Raw genomic sequence first — 19,278 nt, forward strand, 5'->3', positions numbered from 1 at the left:
CTCCATGGTGGAGTCCGCTGGCCTGTGGCGAGGAAGGGTGAGGCAGAGAATGAGAAGTAAGGTTCCAAGGCGGTGTGGTGAGGTCATGGAGGCCAAAGCTTTTGGACTCGACTCCTCAGCAGGTGGGATGTGCTTCGCCGGTGATTCCCAAGGTTGGCTATGTGCTTCCGAAGGCAGCAGTGGGAGCAGCCCCAGTTCCCACCTCACTGGGCACAGAGTCCCTTCCAGAGAGGCCCTTTGTGCCCTCGGCCCTGTCAAAGAACAGGTTGGCTTGCCATTGTCCTGCAAGGCCCGAGCTCATCTCTTGTTGTTTTAGAGCTAAGATTTCAGAAGATAAATGAGTTCCTATCTCATCTCTGGTAGCTGGCTTGTTGTTTCCCAGTGCTCATCTGGGCCTTTTATTGCCTCATGGTTTGTGTTAACCAGGCCCAAATTCCAGTACTTTCCCATCCTCCTTGGAACCCCTCAACCCTGACTGCTAATTCAGGGTAGGCAGGCCATGGGCATTCTGTCGAGGTCAACACCTGCCCTCCCCCCACGAGGCCCTGTGTAGACAGGACTCAGGAGAGGAGGATCCGAGGGAGTTCAGCCGGAGCATCCGCTCTGATCTCTGGCCAACCTGTTATCTTCCCGTCCCTGGTTCCGTGTCTCTCCCCACTGGGATGCCTGCCCACTGTTTTGTCCTCTTCTCTCCCATTATCATTTCTTACAAAGAGCCGACCCCAAAACCTTGGCTCTAATCTTATTCCACTGGTTATAAGTCCAAGACAAAGAGAATGCTAGTCCCCTGTTTGGAAAACAGACTTTTTTAGGAAATCTGTAGCCCAAGGCATCTCGCTTAGGCTGAGTTTGGAAATGCTGCTTCAGGACAAATCATTTTTCCAGGAGCTGTTGGCTCCGTGGGGCCTCTCATGAGATTGCTAGGGCTCAGAAGAAGTATCTCCAATAGCAGGATGCTCGACCGTTGACCTGGGGACCGTAATAACAGAATCTTTTTCTTGTGATTCTAGTGAGGACCGAGTGATTGAGCACTACAAGAAACTGAACGGCCAGACGAGAGGTCAAGCAATCGTCAAGTAAGTGGCCCCTCCCAGTGCTCGTGGGGTTGTGTTTAGCATATGGCAGTGTCGTTCAGTTCTGCTTGGGAAGACACATCTCCAGGGGGTGATGGTTCCATTTCATTTTCAAGTAAATAATCACCCTCAGGACTTTCTCTTACACACACACACACAAATATGTATATGATACCAGTTCTGCCGAATAACACCCTTGTATGTGTGTGTGTTGTCTTTCCAGCTACATGAGCATCGTAGAGTCTCTCCCAACCTACGGGGTCCACTATTACGCCGTGAAGGTAGGTGAACTCATTTAGTGAAGGTTGCCATTTCTGCCCTCAAGACAAAACTTCTCACTTTTCTTTTTGATCGTACTGAAGACATTTTTGGGGATTGGGGGTGAGTGAGGACTTGGTTGGGAAGACCGCACGCTAGGGGGAGTTGGGGCAGTGGAACTTTCCCCCTAGGGACATAAGACTTGATTCCGGTACTTTCCAAAACTCCCTTTCCCATCTGGGAAGTGGGTACAATAAATCCTTACTTCCTCTCATTCTCAGAAGAACACTGGGAGATCAGGACTGTAGTGTCTCAGTAGGAAGAGTCCCTCTAAATACAAGGAAGTGTAAAGAACAAAAACCTTTAGCAGGATTGACAGTGTTTTTCTTGGTGGTCAAATGCCATGGAGGCAACTTTTGAGGAGAAGCCCTAAGATGATAGGCTGACAAATTGAGTACATGGGCATTTACGAAGACAGAATCCATCTTCTTAAATATTGTGATGGCGATCCAGTATGACATGGACCCCATTCTAAATTCTGTTTCATTTTATCCATCATGTCCCAGACTGGGATCTCTTCTTTGAAATAATAGATACTGATGTTCCCATGTGCCCTCTCTATGATGAGAAAGGATAGCTTACCTTCCTTCTCCTTTCTTAATTTACCCCAACATGAAAAGTTTGTCATTGCCCAAAGTCCAGCCAAAAAGAGCAGAAAACATTTCTAGACTCAAGACAGTTCTACCAGCCAACCTGAGATTCTCTCGCTCTTCTACCAATTTCTTTTGCCATGTTTCCACCCAACTATATTTTTAATTCCTTTAGACTAGATCATGTGCCATGTTTCATTCATCTTGTGTCACCCATGGCAGCTTGCACAACACTTTGCATGTCCTTGGTATGCATTGAATTGCCCGTATCTTCCGCTAAACTGCAGTCTTTTGACAGCAAAGACTGCGTGTTGTATTCTGTTATGTATTCCCAGAACCCAGCACGGTGCCTGGCATAGTAGACCTAAGTAAATATTTATTGAGAATTGAATTGAGTAGTTGGAGGTGTGCATTTCCATGATGGGAACAAATTTTGGAACTGTATTTGTGGAGCCCAGTTATGGACTCCAGTCCCACTCAGCAGCTCAGCTCAGGTCTTTTAAAGCCTCCATCGGTTAAATTCTCCCTCGTGTCCCACCAAGTTCTTCCCGCCAGTGGAAGCTCTTAATGCCTCTTCACCATCATTCGCAGAACTCATAGAACCATCACAACCATCCCTGCCCTTCTCAAGCCTAACCTGTAGTCTGTCATGAGGAGTGTGACCTAGCCTTTTGGGCTGTCTCCTATCCCGTATGAGAAAAAGGGAATCTTCTAAGCACACTATCCCTATGTAAGGCTGTGCCTTGGGAAGTGGCTATTGGAGTCAGTGGGTAGTCAACTCCCCAAAAGAAAATTGGATTGTTCATGAAGAGAAACTCAGAATCCACTGTGCCGTCTGCCAGTTTCCAACACACTGCTAGCAAGACTTGTAGAGCCCATTTTCATTTTGTCATCTTGTTACCCTAAAGGAAACATAAGGTTGCAACAATAGTTCCTGACATTATTATGAGAGGCATTTCCTAGGACCCAAACTGCAAATCTTACTCTCAATTATGGAAATATTCTGTGGTGATGTGTAGCAAAGGGGTCTACATTCAAGAATGGGAACCAGGGGGGCTGGCCCCGTGGCCGAGTGGTTAAGTTCGCGTGCTCTGATGCAGGCAGCCCAGTGTTTCGTTGGTTCGAATCCTGGGCGCGGACATGGCACTGCTCGTCAGACCACGCTGAGGCAGCGTCCCACATGCCACAACTAGAAGAACCCACAACGAAGAATATACAACTATGTATCGGGGGGCTTTGGGGAGAAAAAGGAAATAATAAAATCTTTCAAAAAAAAAAAAAAAAAAGAATGGGAACCAGGAATTCGGGAATTCCTGGACTACATCCTCTGATTTGCTGTTTGTCCTTGGTTTGATCTCACCTCTGTTGCTCATAATTAAAGTAGAGATTAAGAAATTTGCCTCTCCAGCTACCCACAAAAGTCTTCTAGATATTGGAAGGCTATTGACATAGCTTGTTAGACTGTTGAGATAGATGGATTGGTAGACGGATGGATAGAGCCTTTGAGATGAGGCTTCGTCTAGCCTTTTACTTCCTTGAACCTGTGTTCCAGTTCTTTGTCAACCCTAGATCTTGACAAAAAGGTGGCCTCTGATATATACACTTTCTGCCTTCCAATAAAACTTTAGAAATATGCTCTTTGCAGTTTGTTAGAGACCAGAAGCAGACGTTGAGATTTTCAAAGCGCCAAATACACGTGAGTGTTTGGCTCTTGGACTCTCCAGGTGTTAGCAGTTAAGCACATGACTCCAAGCAAGCCGAAACCAACTGTATCCAGAGTCACTGTTTGGTGACCTCGTGGCTTCATGGATGCCATCTTTTATCGTGTGGTGACAACTCTCACCTAGTCAGTCTGAAGTTACAGCAGCACTGGGGCTCCTCTTGTCCTGTTCTCTGAAACTGTTGCAGGACACACAGGAAATTTCCAGGGGGTTTATACCTTTAAAAAGATGTTTTAAGAAATTATATACCCTGAAACTTTTCTAAAAATTCAAAATTGATTTCTTCTGCCTTTTATCTTTGTGCTTACCTTGAAATAAGTCATGCCCCATAAATATTTGAAACCATGAAGCCAATTTTGAGTTTTCAGGACATCTAGGATGGGATGTGTTAGATTTTTCGTAGATGTGGCAGTTAGGACAAATCTAGGGAAAGGCTGCTTCACATGCCCACTGTCTACTCCTAGCATTTGGGAGCTTTAATTAACGGCTCAGAGTCATCCTACTTGAATGTAGGATTCAACTACAATCCAGTGGCCAGAGGTCTCTGTTAAAGGAATAAATAGAGGGACCTGGTATTTCTAAGTCAGTCCCCGGAATGTCTAGGCTTCACTTTTGCTGCTTTGCCTGACAGCTTGAGTCACACACTCCTGCCCAGCACCTGACTGTCCTCTAAGGTGAGCAGTACCACATGGTGGGTGAGCATCTGCCTGCCCCACACTGCCATTGGCCTGCAGGGGGAACGGCAGGTCCCCAGTAGAGTAGGATGGGCCCTTTGCTTTGATTTCTTTGTCTTTCAAATTAGAGGAGTCTGAAATGCTGCTTACTAAGTGGAATAAGTTAATCTGAAAAGGCTACATTCTGTATGATTCCAACTATATGACCTTCTGGAAAAGGCAAAACTGGTTGCCAGGAGCTGGGAGGGGGTGGGAGAGGCATCAACAGGCAGAGCAGAGAGGATTTTGAGGGCAGAGAAACTCCTCTATGTGACACTGTAATGGTGGATACATGTCGTTATACATTTGTTCAAACCCATAGAATGCACAACACCAAGAGAGAACCCTAATGTAAACCATGGACTTTGGGTGATGATGACGTGTCAGTGTAGGTTCATCAGTTGTAACAAATGTACCACTCTGGTGAGGGATGTGGCTAATGGGGCTGGGCAGGTGTAGGGGCAGGGGTATTTAGGAAATCTCTGTACCTTCCTCTCAGTTTTGCTGCAAACCCAAAACTGTTCTCAAAAAATAAAATCTTTAAAAACAAATTTTTCAGAGGAGTCATCTTCCATAGTCTTCAGGGTCCTTCTAGCTCTGACAGTCGATGAGTTTCTCTGCTCAGAAGGTCGTTTTATTAGCATGCTCAACATCTCTCAGATTGTCCCTTGTGGGGAGTGAGGGGCCCAGCATTGAAAAACTGAAGCCTTAGAACAAAGAATAAGGTATTCGCTACTTACTCAAACAGAGGGAAAGGATCGTGGCTGTGCTGCTGGCTAGGGACAGAGCTGGGTCCCCAGCCCAGGGCACTTTCTGTGTCACCTGTTCCCATAACCGAGCTTCCCTTGATGATGGGGCATATCTGTTAAGGTAAAACATAGAGAGGTGGGCGCCATCCATTTCAAGGAATTTGCATTTTCCTTTGTCTTCAGATGACCCAGGACAGCTCTCTTGGTTCCTGTTTATCTTCTCCAGCCCTATATTAACCCATATTCCTTTTGATGTCCTAGGACAAGCAGGGAATACCATGGTGGCTGGGACTGAGCTACAAAGGAATCTTCCAGTATGACTACCACGATAAAGTGAAGCCGAGGAAGGTAGGTGTGCTCTCCTTTGCGGGCACATGGCTCTCAGCCTGAGAGAGGAGCAAACGGAGAAGAGTAAAAATGTTACTCTTGCAGCCTGAAGGCCTCTGGGCTCACCATTCCCCTGCTAATTTGAGTGTATACAAATTACACTGCCGTAATCCCGTCCGAGCACCCTGGGTAAATATTTTTTCTCCCTGTCACTAAGGAAACCTAAGCTGTTATAATTATTTAAGGTAAGGAGCCTGGCTCTGCTCTCCCAAAGCAGATGAGCAAAAGGACTTGGAGGGACTGTCCTGTTCCTTAATTTCCCTCAGTGCTGTACACTCAGGCAAGTGAGGGAACTTTCTTGAATCCTGAGGCTAATCTGAGTTTTCCCAAAGGTTTGCTTTTTTTTTTTTTTTTTTTTTGGAGGGGGGAGCTAAAAGAAGAGATTGTAGGTCAAACAGAGGTAAAAAATAAAGAAGAATGAGAACCACTCCTGCAAATCCAGAAATGTTTTATGGTGTATTAGAAGTGATCAGAAATCTGGAAAAAATAAGGTCATTTGCCACAAAGAATGGGAACCAGAGACAAGTTTGCAGAGTCATGGTGAAGAAAACAGAATGTTTGAAGGGGGCGACGGGCTTGAATCTTCTGTTTTCATTTACACACGTTTTTTAGACCAGAACAAATTGAAAAATTATAATGGAAAAATATCTCTGAGGCGAGAGCCGTCATTCAGATCCTCTGGCAGAGAATAACGGAGAGACGGTATGCCGTTCAGACCCTGAAATGCATATTAAAAGTCTATCAAAACCATGCTCGCTTTAGGAGAGAGAAAGCAATATTGGCCCATATGTCATTCCAGATGGCTTTCCAAGCTTCTTTGTCCGTGATCAGGATTGAAATCCACACCACAGATCCGAGCTTATGGTAGTCTCTCCAGTTAACATCTGCCCTTAGCCAGCTCCTCTATTAAATAGAAAAAAATATGGCCCCGTGTTGGGGAGGATTTCCACTCAATTGATCGGTCAGTCAGTTAAGTTCTAAGGAAAGATCCTGAGCAAATGACAGAGGGATTCTTCCTTGGGAACAATTCAGTAGGAACCTCGCTGTTCGAGGCGTGTTCTTGTGTGGCTGTTTCCAAAACCATCCTGGGATCTATTTATATGCGGCAAGACATGAATGGGAGCCTGCGTTCTCATTTTTCCCCTCTTTGTTTTTCTTGGTCACAGGGTCTATGCTCGCTCCGCACTGTCTCTTTCTTCCCTCTTCCCCTCTGCCTCTTTCTCTATGGCCTTTGTAAGTTTCTGTGCTTTTTCTTGAGTTCTCGCTTCACTCCAGCTTCCTTTTTTACATCAACTGTCCTCTCTTTTCAACCTGCCTGGCCATTTTTTTCTGCTTGCAAGAGCCAAGAATACTCCTAGATCCTTTAACAAAATCCTGGTACAATGTTTCAAGCTCTTGATGCCCACGTTGGTGGAAGACCAAGGCCAACATGGACAGTTGAGATCTACAGCAGAGTTCGTTAAGATCCAGCAGTTGAATTCTCCTCTCCTTCTAAGCATTTTGAAAGACATGCTAACAAGTATTTATATGTGTTTAATTTATTAATATATTTGGGCTTATTTTATTTCTTTAACTGAAGTGCTAATGAAGATTGAAGAGGTAATGAGATAGCATTTGATACATGTAAAATGCAGAGTGCAAACATCACAAGGACTTGAGAAATTATAGCAATTCTCGCGATAAGGAAAAGTATGAAGCCAAAGGGGTGATAATCAGCCACTGAAGAAGAGAATTTACTGCCATTTCTTGAACTTCTTCAGGTAAACAGATTAAAAATGTTAAAAGGTCGATAGATTTATTCACGGTATTGGCTCTACTCAAACTGAGTTGTTAGTTAAAATAATTTATGCTTCTGTGGGCTCTGAGGAAGTAGTTGGCATTCTCAAGTCTATTCCAACCAAGCCATCAGAGTCTCTATTCATTCATTCATTCATTCACTCATTCATTCAGAAAACGTTATCGCATACCTGTTATGCGCCCAGCAGACCAAAAGATGCCGAGATAAATAAGGCACACATCGCGTCCTCAACGCCTGCCCAGGCTATCCAGGAGAGACAGATATGTGATGATTGCATCAGTGTTCCCAAGAGCTACAGCAAAGGTCCGGGGGCGGGGCGGGGAGAGGTAAATTAAAAGACAGAGTCATCAACTGGGGTGAAGGAGGAGAGAAAAGTCTTCACAGGCTGCAAAGTAGGAGCTGGGTCTTAAAGGGCGAACAGCAGTTTTGCAGATGGACAAATGGGCTGGGGAGGCACGCAGGTGGAGAGACCAGCGTGCATGAAAACTCCGTGAAGGAGAGCGCATGGCATGATGGGAAAGCACACAACACCATTGGGACCGGAACGTAGGTGGAGAGGAGGGCAGCTGGAGAGGAGGCTGATGAGATTCCAACAGCCAGCTCACAGAACCCTGAAGGCTTTGCTAAGAGGGTTTTGTCTTTGAGGCAGTAGGAGCCACTGAGCATTTGAAGCAGCGGAGTGGCCATATCAGGTTTTTGTGGTCATAGAAGCATCATCTGACAGCTGTGTGGAGGTGGGTTGGAGGAACACAGGACAATAGTGTAGGCCAGAACGGGTCAGGGCTTGAGGTTGGCCATCAGTAATAGGGATGGAGAAGGGGAAGTGGAGGAGAGACATTTAGAAGGTAGATGTGATTGGTCGATCATATGAGGGGAGAGGGTGGCAGTCAGAGCAGGAGGGGAGTCTAGAATGACTCCCAGGCTTCTTAATCAACGAAAGCATGGGATATAAGGGAAATAAATTTGGTTTAGGCCATGCAGAGTTTTAGGCTTGATGGGACATGGGAGTAGCTGTGACAAGTAGACAGTTGAGTATTCAATTGGAGCTCAAGAGTGTCAAGAATTTCCAGAGCATAACTGAACCAGATACTGAATGGAGAGAGGAAAGGGAGAGGCCTTCAACTCACCGGAAAAGTTACCAGTGGCCCTGAGCAGAAGACTTCAGTTCCCTGCCATGACATCCACTGTGAGTCACAGGGGCAGGACCAGGCTGTGTGGACCCTGACCCTTATATAATTTGGGGAGCCCTCTTTAAGAAATGAATGTATGAGCTGAATCTAAAATTAAGAACAGGCCTCTGAAAGAGGAAGAGAAGCCTCAGTTTTCATTAGCCCAAGGGGTTTCCATCTCTGCTACCACCTAGGATGGGAGCTAAAGGCAAAACCAGAGATTAGCCATAGTGGTAAAGTCCCAGCTGCGAGAAGACCCAGGCAGGATGCCTGTTCCTTCTTCTCACACCCAGCATCATCACCGTCATAAAAAGGCGATCTTTGTTAAAAGTAAGGCACCCGTGAGTCTCTGAGAAGGCAAAGAGAGCGCTCCCTGGCTCCAGAGCTGTGAATCTGCAGAGACGCATCCACAAGGCACGGCTACCAATGCAAGGTCGTATATACAGTGCCCCAAGTCTGTCTTTAGGGCTCCAGGCCAGTGATTCTTAACCTCAGTTGAAAATCAGAAACTCAAAGGAAACTGTTTGAATGGATAGATGCCCCAGTCTCCCCCAGTCCCACTCACCCCCATCTCACTCAGCTGCTGAACTTTGCGGCTGGAGTTGGGGACCACCACCACAGCTATCTATGCTTCCTTTCCGAACACAGACTTGGGGAGGGTCAGCCAGGCTCAGCAGGTGTGTCTGGCCCTGCCTCTGCACACAGAGAGCTTGGGTGTCCCAAGGCACCAGGCTCAAGGCCTTGCCAGCCCCCGTGTGAGGGACGGGCCTCCAGGAGGCACCACACCCTATTGCTCATGGGCCAGGCAGAGCGCCACTACAGTGGGCCCCCAGCGATGCTCAGGAAACCAGGAGTGGTGCCCAGTTCTGTGCACCTGGAGGCCTTCTGCAGCAACAGCTGCACCTCCAGCCCAGGCAGGGGCCCTCCCTCACACTCTGACCCAGTTACGGCAGCTGGGTCACATGGCACCGCAATACTATGAGCCAACATTCAAGTAGGGGCAGTGGCAGGGGCGAGCCTGCGCCCTTTCCTTGGAGGGCCTAGAGGCATCCTCTGATATGCACCGTTCTAACAGCATCAACAAACTGTTAACACAGCCAGGGAGCTTACTACCTTCCTTTGAGAATCTACTCAAGTGTTTCCAGATGACTTACCAAAAAAGCGGGGAGTAGCTGATTGCTGTCTAGAAATGGGCAGGACTGTAGCTTGTCCCAAATTTTCTGGTTGGGGTGCAGTTTGCCATCCTGTTTGCAGAGTCTACCCTAAATTGCTTGATCCTCAGTCTGAAGCCCTGGGGGCCTTAGCGGAGATAAAGCACAGGGTGCCCCAGGTAGAGTAGAGAGAACATTTTAACCTCCTCCTAACCACACGCGCCTCTCTGCTACCTAGACCTCCTAAACAAATGGGCTCCTCACCTTGCAGGAACACAGCCTAAAATGCACGCTGCTGATGTTTGTCAGAAAAAAACCCAGCTCCTTTGCCCTCAGGGAACACGTGTCAGGATCAGCTAGACAGGTGGGGACACTGAAGATGGCATTTTGGCTTTTGTGTATATTCAGAAGCTCAAGGCCAACTTCAGAAGTATTTTAGAACTACATGTGCAGAAGAATAGCCCCAAAGAGCCCTTAAAAAAATCAGCAAATAGGACTTAAAAAAAATTGCAGTCTACAATACATCCATACGCCCCAGATCATTGGCCCCTGCTTGCGTCTATGAGTTCTTTTAAAAAGATCAGGCAGAAACCCAAACGGTGTCTGAGGATGGGTTGTGGAATCTTTTATAAGCTATTAAATTCCCCCATCAACTCCCAGTAAATCCTGTTTTTCTCCTTCACCCAGGGATGTTTACCTCTCCCTCTCTGCCTGCCTCTTCCCTCCTGTGCTCTTGTTCAGACTAAAACACCATATAACACTTCGAAACATCCCTTTTGGTTATCTCAACTCGCTTCTCCTCTTTCCCATGGTTGTAGTTTGCTAGTTTTTATGAGCAGTTGTGAATGTGGTGTCAGAGAATGGGGATGGGAATATCTGTATGTCTGTCTTGGTTTAGCAATGGTGAGAGAAAAAGGACGACGGTCACAGGGTCAAGGCAAAAGAAAATCCTGCAGCTGCAAAGATTACTTTACCCTATTTTTTCCTAGTTACCAAACTGTATTTTAGCATGTGTCTGCGTGTGTAGAAAGGAGCGCTGTGTAAGGAAGAGGTCCTTTATTTTCCAAGTTACAGGGCTCCAGGGAATAACGAAGCATTGTCAGATTGGCATTTGGGCACTTGAAGTCAATCTCTGGCTTTGTCTTAATTTGCATTTATGGCCAAGCCAAGAGACCTAAGCCATCGAAAAAGAATAAATGCCAGTTGCAAAAAGTGACCATCCGTGGTGACATGCCTCGGATTGGCTGTCCCATCGCTTTCAGGCGGTTTGCTGGTACAAGCTGCAGTTTTTCCTCTGGCTGCCCTGAGAACATTTGAATGAAAATTCAATGCTCTATATGGAAGAGGCATTGTTTATTAACTCTCACAGAACCAGGGTCACGTGGGGCAGAGATAAATAAGGCTGGCCGAAATCTGTCACATAGGACTCCCTCTTTTAGAGGAGGACCTTGCATTCCTTAGATCAAAGCCAGAGAAAGTCCCACAGCTCTGACCTCTGGGACAATCGTCCCCTTCTTTGCAGCACCAAAGGCGTTGGGAGAGTAAGCTCTCCCACACTCAAGACTCACCTCCCCGCCAGTGCCCGGCTGAGCTGCCTTCTCTGTTGGATCGCTGTAGTTTGTACTCTTCAAACCTGCGACCAGCCGTCTAATCATCAGAAGCCATTATAAATGGCAACAGAAAATGCTTCCCAAATGGGGCGCCGAGAGAGGTAGAATAAAGAGCTCTCCCACAGGCTGTATCTGAGGCTCTCGGCATCACAGAACAAACAGTGGGAAACATGTGACTCCAGAAAGCTCCCTAGAAGGAACATTCACTATCTGTAAATCATCGTTTACAGCTGCAGCCCACTCAGCAGCCCATATTGAATGAAATCTCCCCATCGGGGAAGGCTGGCAGTGTGGTCCTTGTTACATATTCTGCAGACAGCATTTACTTATTTATTTGATGTGCAATTAGGGGCGCTTTTATGTACACTTAGATGCACAATTAGGAGCCCTGTGGGGTCCCCTCTGAGACATTAGAAGAAGGAGCCAGAGTAAATGGTCTGCTCTGTGTCCCCACTCCAGCAGCGGGCAGAGCTTCCTATGGTTCCTAAGAGTATTTCGCAAGTGGGGGCATTGGCTCAGGGAATTGATGTATTACTGTCACCTCCCCAGACTAGTAAAGATTTTTGAACTGTATGAGATGATGAGACAGGAAGACAAAATCATATTTACAGGAAATATTCCATTAACTGTGGACCGACTCCCAGTGGAGTCAGCCTGTTAAATTATTCAGTGGGATAAGCGCTCCAATAAGTGCACTGCTGACTTCTTGTTCAGCCTGTTTGGATGCACTTGATTCATTTTCGGCTTGCTGAGCCTTCTGCCTTGGCTGGCCCTGGGTGGGTGCCTCCCTCATTCCATCCTCTGTATTCCTTTGGGGACCACATCCTGTGCACGACGGGGAGGAACAGCTCCACTTAGTACATGTAGCATTCTTAGCATTTTGCAGCCTCTGCTCTTTCACGGTGTTGGATCAAAGGGCCTCCTCCAGTTGGCCCCTGGCAGTGGTTCAGATGTCACTAATTGCTGAGCGGACCTAGAAGGGTTCAGTGCCTGTGGGTGATAAGCCCTGGGCATGGGTCATCAAGGGGGGATGGCCTCCCAGCTGAGGATCAGGCCTGCTGGAGGGATTATGGAGATGGGGATTGGGGGTGAGGGGCATAGACAGTTACCAGAGTCTGCCATCTTAAAACAGCTCTCCAAGAAAGAAAGAAAATGAGCAAAACTAAGATCCCCTTCTCTAAGTATCATTGCTAGACATCCTCTTCTCCAAGCACCAGTGTTGGCCAAGGCTGAATTCTCTCTCTTTGGGGTGGGAATCCCAATCCTTTATCCTATACAGGAATTGCAATCCCCTGAAAGCACTGCATTAGCCCTTTAGAATGTCTGTGGAGGGTGCCGAATATGGAAGCCTCTCCTATACAGTGGTGCACGTATGAGACTTACCAAATGCCTGTGGTGGCCAGGCTCTGCTCTAGGCCCTGCAGATGTTACAGCAAACGGAAGAGACAGGTCCCTGCCCTCACAGAGCTTACAGTCTCGTGGGGGGAGCAGTCAAGCGATAACATTAAATGAATCTCTAATGTATGGTGTCAGAGTATTGAATTCTACGAAGACAACCAATCAGAATAAGGAAGAGTGGAGGGGCGGTGGATGGCCAGGAGTGGCCTCTCCAAGGAGGTGATGTTTAAGTGACTCTCTCCTTCTGAGAGTGTTGCACGTCAGGCTCCTTGGGAAGCAGAGTCGGAGATGGGTTCATATGCACGAAGTGTGTCGGGAAGTCCTTGGGGGTTAACGCCAATGGGGAAGAGGAGCAGCACCAGGTAGAGAGAGAAGCTGAGTTATGATGCCGTCTTGGGCAAAGCTCTGAAGCTGGAGGAGCCATCAGAGCTGTTGCCCGGAGGCTGGGGGCTGAGCTTTATCCCCAGCATCAACCAATTTTTAGATACAGGTGACCCTCAGGGAACGGGTCATGCCCTTGAGCAAGGTGGCTCTCTACAGCGAGGATGACTCCTGGAAAGAGAGTAAGTCCTTCAGTCCTGAAGGGAGAGGCTGGTCAGGCAGCCCAGTAGCTCTTACAGCAGTGGTTCTCAAAGTGTGGCCCTTGGGCCAGCAGCATCTACATCGCCTGGGAACATGTTGGACATACAAACTCTGAGTCCCCACCTGAGACTTATGGACTCAGAAACTCAGAGGATGGGACTCGGTGATCTGTGTTTTCACAAAGCCCTCAAAGTGATTTGGATAAGACTGTGTTTTGAGGACCACTGCTCTACACACAGGTAGCAAGGAACCTTCTATGTGATCCCACTGCGTGGTTCTGTTGTTGTGAAGATATTTTAGTCTGAGTTAAAATCCAGTACCTTCTTAGAGAAGTTACCCCTTCAAAAAAAAAGATGTTCAGTGGCCTCCATACCCACTCAAAGGCCCAGAGCAAATCTCAAAATCTCAACCAAAGAGGAATTTTGGTGCTATTAACTGACTTCTAGTATATTCCAAAAAGGTTCGCTAACTTCTTTAAACTCTCTGTGCCTCTCTTTCTATATCTGTGGAGACTCTCAAACACAAGAAATAGCCTGATTTTCTCCATCTTGAATATGTTTACATCTGAAAGAGTTCCCTGTTCCCCAAGATAAAAGGGCTGTTGCCCTCGACAGAGCGAATAGCGTTACAGTTTCTTTTATACTGAACACGAGAGGTGGCTTCACGATGAAGAACAAACAGCGTCTCTTTGTTAAGAGGATTCACTTTTTCTTGGTCTTTGAATCTGGGAACCTGGGGTCCCTTGGTTCCCACAGTTTCCTGTGGAGGCCGTTTCGGAGCCTGGTCCTGAGTCAGGCAAACCTCCAAGGCCACCAACTTGTATTCCTGTTGAAACTGTCCGCATGGTACCTGTGCTGGTGTCAGACTGTTACTTTTGAGGAAGCTGATGTCTATGAGCAGAAAATCAAAGCGTTACCCCATCCAGGTGGAGAATCCGTAGAGAGCAGCTAAATGAGAGTAATTTCCCTGCAGAAGTGCAGGTGGAGAGGGATGGAGTTATCCCTTGAGGAGAGGCAGGTCCGAATCTCTCCCGGGGTGACATGCTTGGAGATATCTGCTGGAGGAGGGTACACTGTGCTCTGAAGATCCCACCCAAATGGGCCCTGGCTTCCTGGTTGTGTTCATCTGCAGGCCTCCCATCACCGTTTGGGTGTGACATTCCTGCCCCGGCCTCAGACACCCAAGATATCTGGCCTCAGACACCCAAGATATCTGGCCTGCTAGTCAAGACATCTCAGTTCTAGCTCCAGTTCTGCAAGATGAGTCACCTCCCTGGGCCTCAGTTTCCCCAATGATAAGGTGGTTGATAATAGACAATCAGGAATCTTGAGGTTGACAGAAACTTGAGACTAGAAACGAGAGGAAGGAAGGAGGGGGCAAGCTCCTTGTAGAGCCAGAAAGGAGTAATTAATAAAAGAAAGGATGAAAATCAGCATTTTCCCAGAAGAAGGTAGCGGAGGGAGAAAATGCCACTTTCTAAGTAGATAGAAGACCCCTATCTGTCTCAGATTGTTCTCCAGTTCAGCCAAAGCCCAAGCTAGATCCACCTAGATGACTGAAGTCACTCTCCTCCACTTGCTGACGCATCTGTCTCTTCTGTTGGGGGGAGGTCTCCCGGGCTCACCCACGTCCCACAGCAAGGCCTGCTCTTGACTTCTTGTCCTGCCTCCCTGAGCAGGCACTTGGGACTGCACTAGGAAGGCCACAGAAACAGCCACGTTGACTGTGAGGATAGTAGGCTCAAACACAATGCTCGGTATTTATAGCATGCAAATGAACACCCAGCCAGACAGGCCAGCAGCCCCCTTGAGACTGACCAGCTTCTAAATAGCTCAAGGAAACAGATTCCCACTACTCAGGGGGCCCCGTTGACCGTGGATGCAATCTGAAGAAGCAAATCAAAACCATACGCTATTGTTGGATCCCAGACCTCTGCAGACAACTGTCCAATAGCCTCGCCCACTCCAGAAGGAACCCCACACCGGTAGTAACTTATGAACAGATTTGGGTTTTCTGCCTTAAAACCCAAAGACTTTGCTACTCTGACGAGAACATTGACCACCTAGGACTCAAAAGGCAAATTTCTTTGATCTCCCACCGTTCTTTTAAATGTGTTCTTCCCTTGATAAAAATGCAGGCAGGCTCATGACTTCTGGGACCACTCCCAGGTAATACAGAGTCACATGGTCACTTTACGTAGCAAAATAAAATTTATTAAGAAATTAGTGTCCAGGCCTTTATCACAACCAAAGCTCCAAAGCTGATTTAAAGTTCATTCTTCTCTCCTCTCCCAGCTGGGCTCCACCCCTCCTTCAGCTCATCTGACAGTAGCAAGCCAGCCCACTTCTCATGGTTTAGATTTCTTGAGCAGGAGTCATGTGGCCGTCTTGGGTGTCCCTTAACTTTGGGAGACACCTGTCAAGCTCTCCAGGTGACCCTAGCTTAGCAGAAGAAGGCATCCTCTCCCTTCCCTCTCTGGGTGGGGAAGCTCACAGCACACCTCTCTCCTTCTAAAATTCTCCCTCAGTTTCCACCTTCCTAAACTTTTTTTTTTAATTTTTATTTATTTTTTATTTTTGCTTATTTTTTTGCTTAGGAAGATTGTCCCTGAGCTAACATCTGTTGCCAGTCTCCCTCTATTTTGCATGTGGGTCACCGCCACAGCATGGCTGATGAGTGGTCTAGGTCCACGCCTGGGATCCAAACCCATAAACCCAGGCTACCGAAGTGGAGTGCACCAAACTTAACCACTAGGCCATGAGGCCAACCCCTAAAGTGGTTTTTTGGAGTTTTTTGAGGAAGATTCACCCTGAGCTAACATCTGTGCCAATCTTCCTCTATTTTGTATATGGGTCACCATCACAGCACGGCTGCCAATGAGTCGTGTAGGTCTGCACCCAGGAACTGGCCCCGGGCCACCAAAGTGGAGCATGCTGAAGTTAACCACTAGGCCATGGTGCTGGCCCCCCCTTCCTAAACATTGTATACTCCAACTGGGGGTGAGGGGTTTTAGAGACATCTAAACCATAAGGTTGTAAATTTTTAACTGTGATAAAATACATATAACATAAAATTTACCATTGGAACCTTTTTTCAGTCTCCTGTTCAGTAGTATTGAGTATGGTCACGTTGCTGTGCAACCAATCTCCAGAACTTTTTCATTGTGCAACACTGAAACTCCGTCCCCATTAAACCACAGCCCAGGCCGCCACCATTCTACTTTTTTTCTGTGAATTTCACTCCTTTATGACCTTCATATGAAGTGGAATCATACAGTATTCATATTTTTGTGACCGTAGGGTTTTAATATCCAAACCAGGGCACTTTTGAGAGTGAAAGTAAGCCACTGGTTAATAATTACACCACCCTGTCAAATAAACCAGGGCTGCCACAGGCAAACCAAGCCACATGGTGGCCTCTTGAACCAGCATGGTGACCTGTTGAACTGGCTTTTGGCCTTTTTTTTTTTTTTTGCCTCTCCTGGGTGGTCTGCTCGCCACTCACTGTAATGAGATTGATCAATTTAAAGTCTCAGCCAGGACGTCCATTTTCACATCCTGCAGCTCTGGCTGTGCAGTGGTGTCATTATCCACAGATAGCATAATTTATGACAGTCCCATGCTGAGCCAGCAACTGGGTAGACTCCAGAGGGCCCTGGCCAGGGAAATCATAGACTATCCAAACACCCAGGTCTTTCTGGCATCTCCAACAGGTGTTTCTGGTGCTACACAGGGTTTTGCAAGTCTCCTCACCGATCCTTATTATCATTTTAGAAAGCATATATGGGCATCGAATGTGGTCCATGGGCTCCCCACGCCTGGACTGGACCCAGCCTCCTGGTGATGAGTGTTCCTGTCCTGGCCTTTTATTGGGAGGGCAAAGAGCCAGAGGAGCTCTGGATGTCAGTCTTTCCAGGCTTCTTGTTTGACTGGAAACCGAATCCCAGCCCTCCTGTAATAAGCATTAGGAGTCAGAGCTGAGTGAATTTCCTCTGCGGGAATGCACTCACGTGTGTATCTTTAAATACATCATTGAGTTGATGCTTGTAGCTGTAGGGTTTGAAGAACCATATAAAACTGGTCACTGGCCAGATTTCTCACCAGCCGACACTGAAAGACTGCGGGGTCACACAGTAGCAGAGATCATCCCCCTGAGGCACCTCGGCCATGACAGCCCAAAGCTGTGAGGCTAGGAGAGGACAGTTGTCATCTGTAGAGACCCCCGCAGCAGGTCCCAGAGGAGGCCCCTGCTAGGCCAACCATCCTAAAGGGGCTAGGAGGGGGGCTTCTTAGGGAGAAGGGTCATCACTGGGGACTTAGGGGCTCCTTTGAAGGAATTAGTTTCATTCAGTCTTAACCAAAGAGCATCTCGTGATCCATGGTGCATCTGGACTAGGATTTACCAGTCAAAACAGTGGAAAGGCCACAAGGGTGCTCCTGGCCACTCCCCACTTCTCCCCAACCCCTCAAGCCCTAGGTACCCACACATCTACTTTTCTGTCTGCCTGGATTTGCCCCTTGCAGACGTTTCATATAAATGGAATCATAGAATCTGTGCCTTTTGTGTCTGGCCTGTTTCACTGAGAATGATGTTTTCAAGGTTCCTCCACGTTATAGCGTGAATCAGAACTCCATCCCTTTTTATGGCTAATACTCCATCATGCTCAGATGTTGCCTTCAGCATTTGCTGCATTCACATAGCAAACACACACACAGGCACAGTGCCTTGGGTCTCTGCACCTGCTGTATCCCCTCACACAGCAGCCTGGCTGTGCCCTCAGTTTCCTTCTGATACTGACTCAGATGTCATTTCAATGAAGCCTTCCCCGACCACCTTTTGAACAGTGGCAGCCCCTGACCTGTATCCTCCTTTATGTTTGTCCTTGGAACCTATTATCCTCTGGCTTCCTTACTGTGTAGTTTTCTTATTTATTAGCTTACCTCTTTCCTTGCAAAAATGTACAGAGATTTTTGTCTGTTCGTTTCACTACTCTCTGCCCTCTGCCTAGCACAGGGCCTGACACATGGTTTAATAAATAAATATAAATAGTTCAGTGAATAAAAGCAGTCAGAGCAGAATATCCAGTAGCTTGTTGTGACCCACCGCTAGTTTCGAGGACATCTCGAGATGTGCATGTGAGCAGTGACCTCATAGATAGAAGGATAAATAGTCTAGCTCCCATAAGGAAGGGTTTGAGAGAGATCCATGTAAAAGGACAAATATTTGGAAGGGAGGGGAAGGGAGGAGGGAAGATGAGAGTTTTTACAGCTTAGATTTGTCAATGAAAAAATGAAAAACATAAGAGGTTCCCTACCAGTCCGTCTGGACTGTCCCTCGATTTTATTTTTCATCTCTTGGACCAAAAGTAGCCAAACAGCTAATAGTAACTAGAGATCAAGAGCAAATTGCTGGAGTCCTGCAGACCATTGAACAATTCTGGTTCATCTGGACGCCTTTCCTTTCTTGGAAGCAGGAAACGCGAAGCTGGGAAAGCCTGCCGGTTGAGCCCAGTAACCTCGCTTAGTCTTGGGAGATCTTAACAGCTTATTTCTGCTGAGCCAGGTAATACTGAGGGAGCTCGGTGAGAATTTTTTGTTTAATGAGCATGATTCAAAGGGGAAACCCAGGCTGAACTCACCTTTCTGGAAGTGTGAACCTGTTTAACATCAAAGCGGAGCACAGCCTGAAAGGTGTCAGCGTCTCACCCGCTCTCACTCCCAGCCCCTGAGGCTAGGGGACTCTGCACGGAGGGGCCAGCCTGCCCCCAGTCATGCCTGTCAACGAGACTCCAGGACTGAGGCTGTTTCTAGGCAGAATGAGTTGTGAAGAGCCGCTCCAGGTCGGGACTAGGATTCCAGCTTGAGCCCCTGAGCTCCTGCAGACCGGAGACTCCCCCGTTGACTTTGGAATCCAGTTTAGTTCAGACAGAGCCCCCGAAGGAGGAAGGGCTGTGGTTCTCTCGGGCTGGCCCTCACTGCCACTTCCCTATTGCCATCTCCCTTGCAGTTTGTAAATGTAT

General features: G+C 47.3%; 1 protein-coding gene across 28 annotated transcripts in view; it reads left to right on the forward strand.

Moving 5' to 3' along the window:
* FRMD4A (FERM domain containing 4A) overlaps window positions 1-19,278 on the forward strand; it is a 586,106-nt gene that overhangs the window by 492,406 nt on the left and 74,422 nt on the right. For all 28 annotated transcript variants that reach the window (XM_070601150.1, XM_070601129.1, XM_070601151.1 and 25 more), the window contains 3 exons: window positions 1,011-1,076; window positions 1,297-1,354; window positions 5,426-5,512. In XM_070601150.1, coding sequence (XP_070457251.1) covers window positions 1,011-1,076; window positions 1,297-1,354; window positions 5,426-5,512 — 211 coding nt within the window. The remainder of the gene's footprint in view (window positions 1-1,010; window positions 1,077-1,296; window positions 1,355-5,425; window positions 5,513-19,278) is intronic.

This window comes from Equus przewalskii, chromosome 30, assembly GCF_037783145.1.
Source record: "Equus przewalskii isolate Varuska chromosome 30, EquPr2, whole genome shotgun sequence".
Taxonomy (NCBI): domain Eukaryota; kingdom Metazoa; phylum Chordata; class Mammalia; order Perissodactyla; family Equidae; genus Equus; species Equus przewalskii.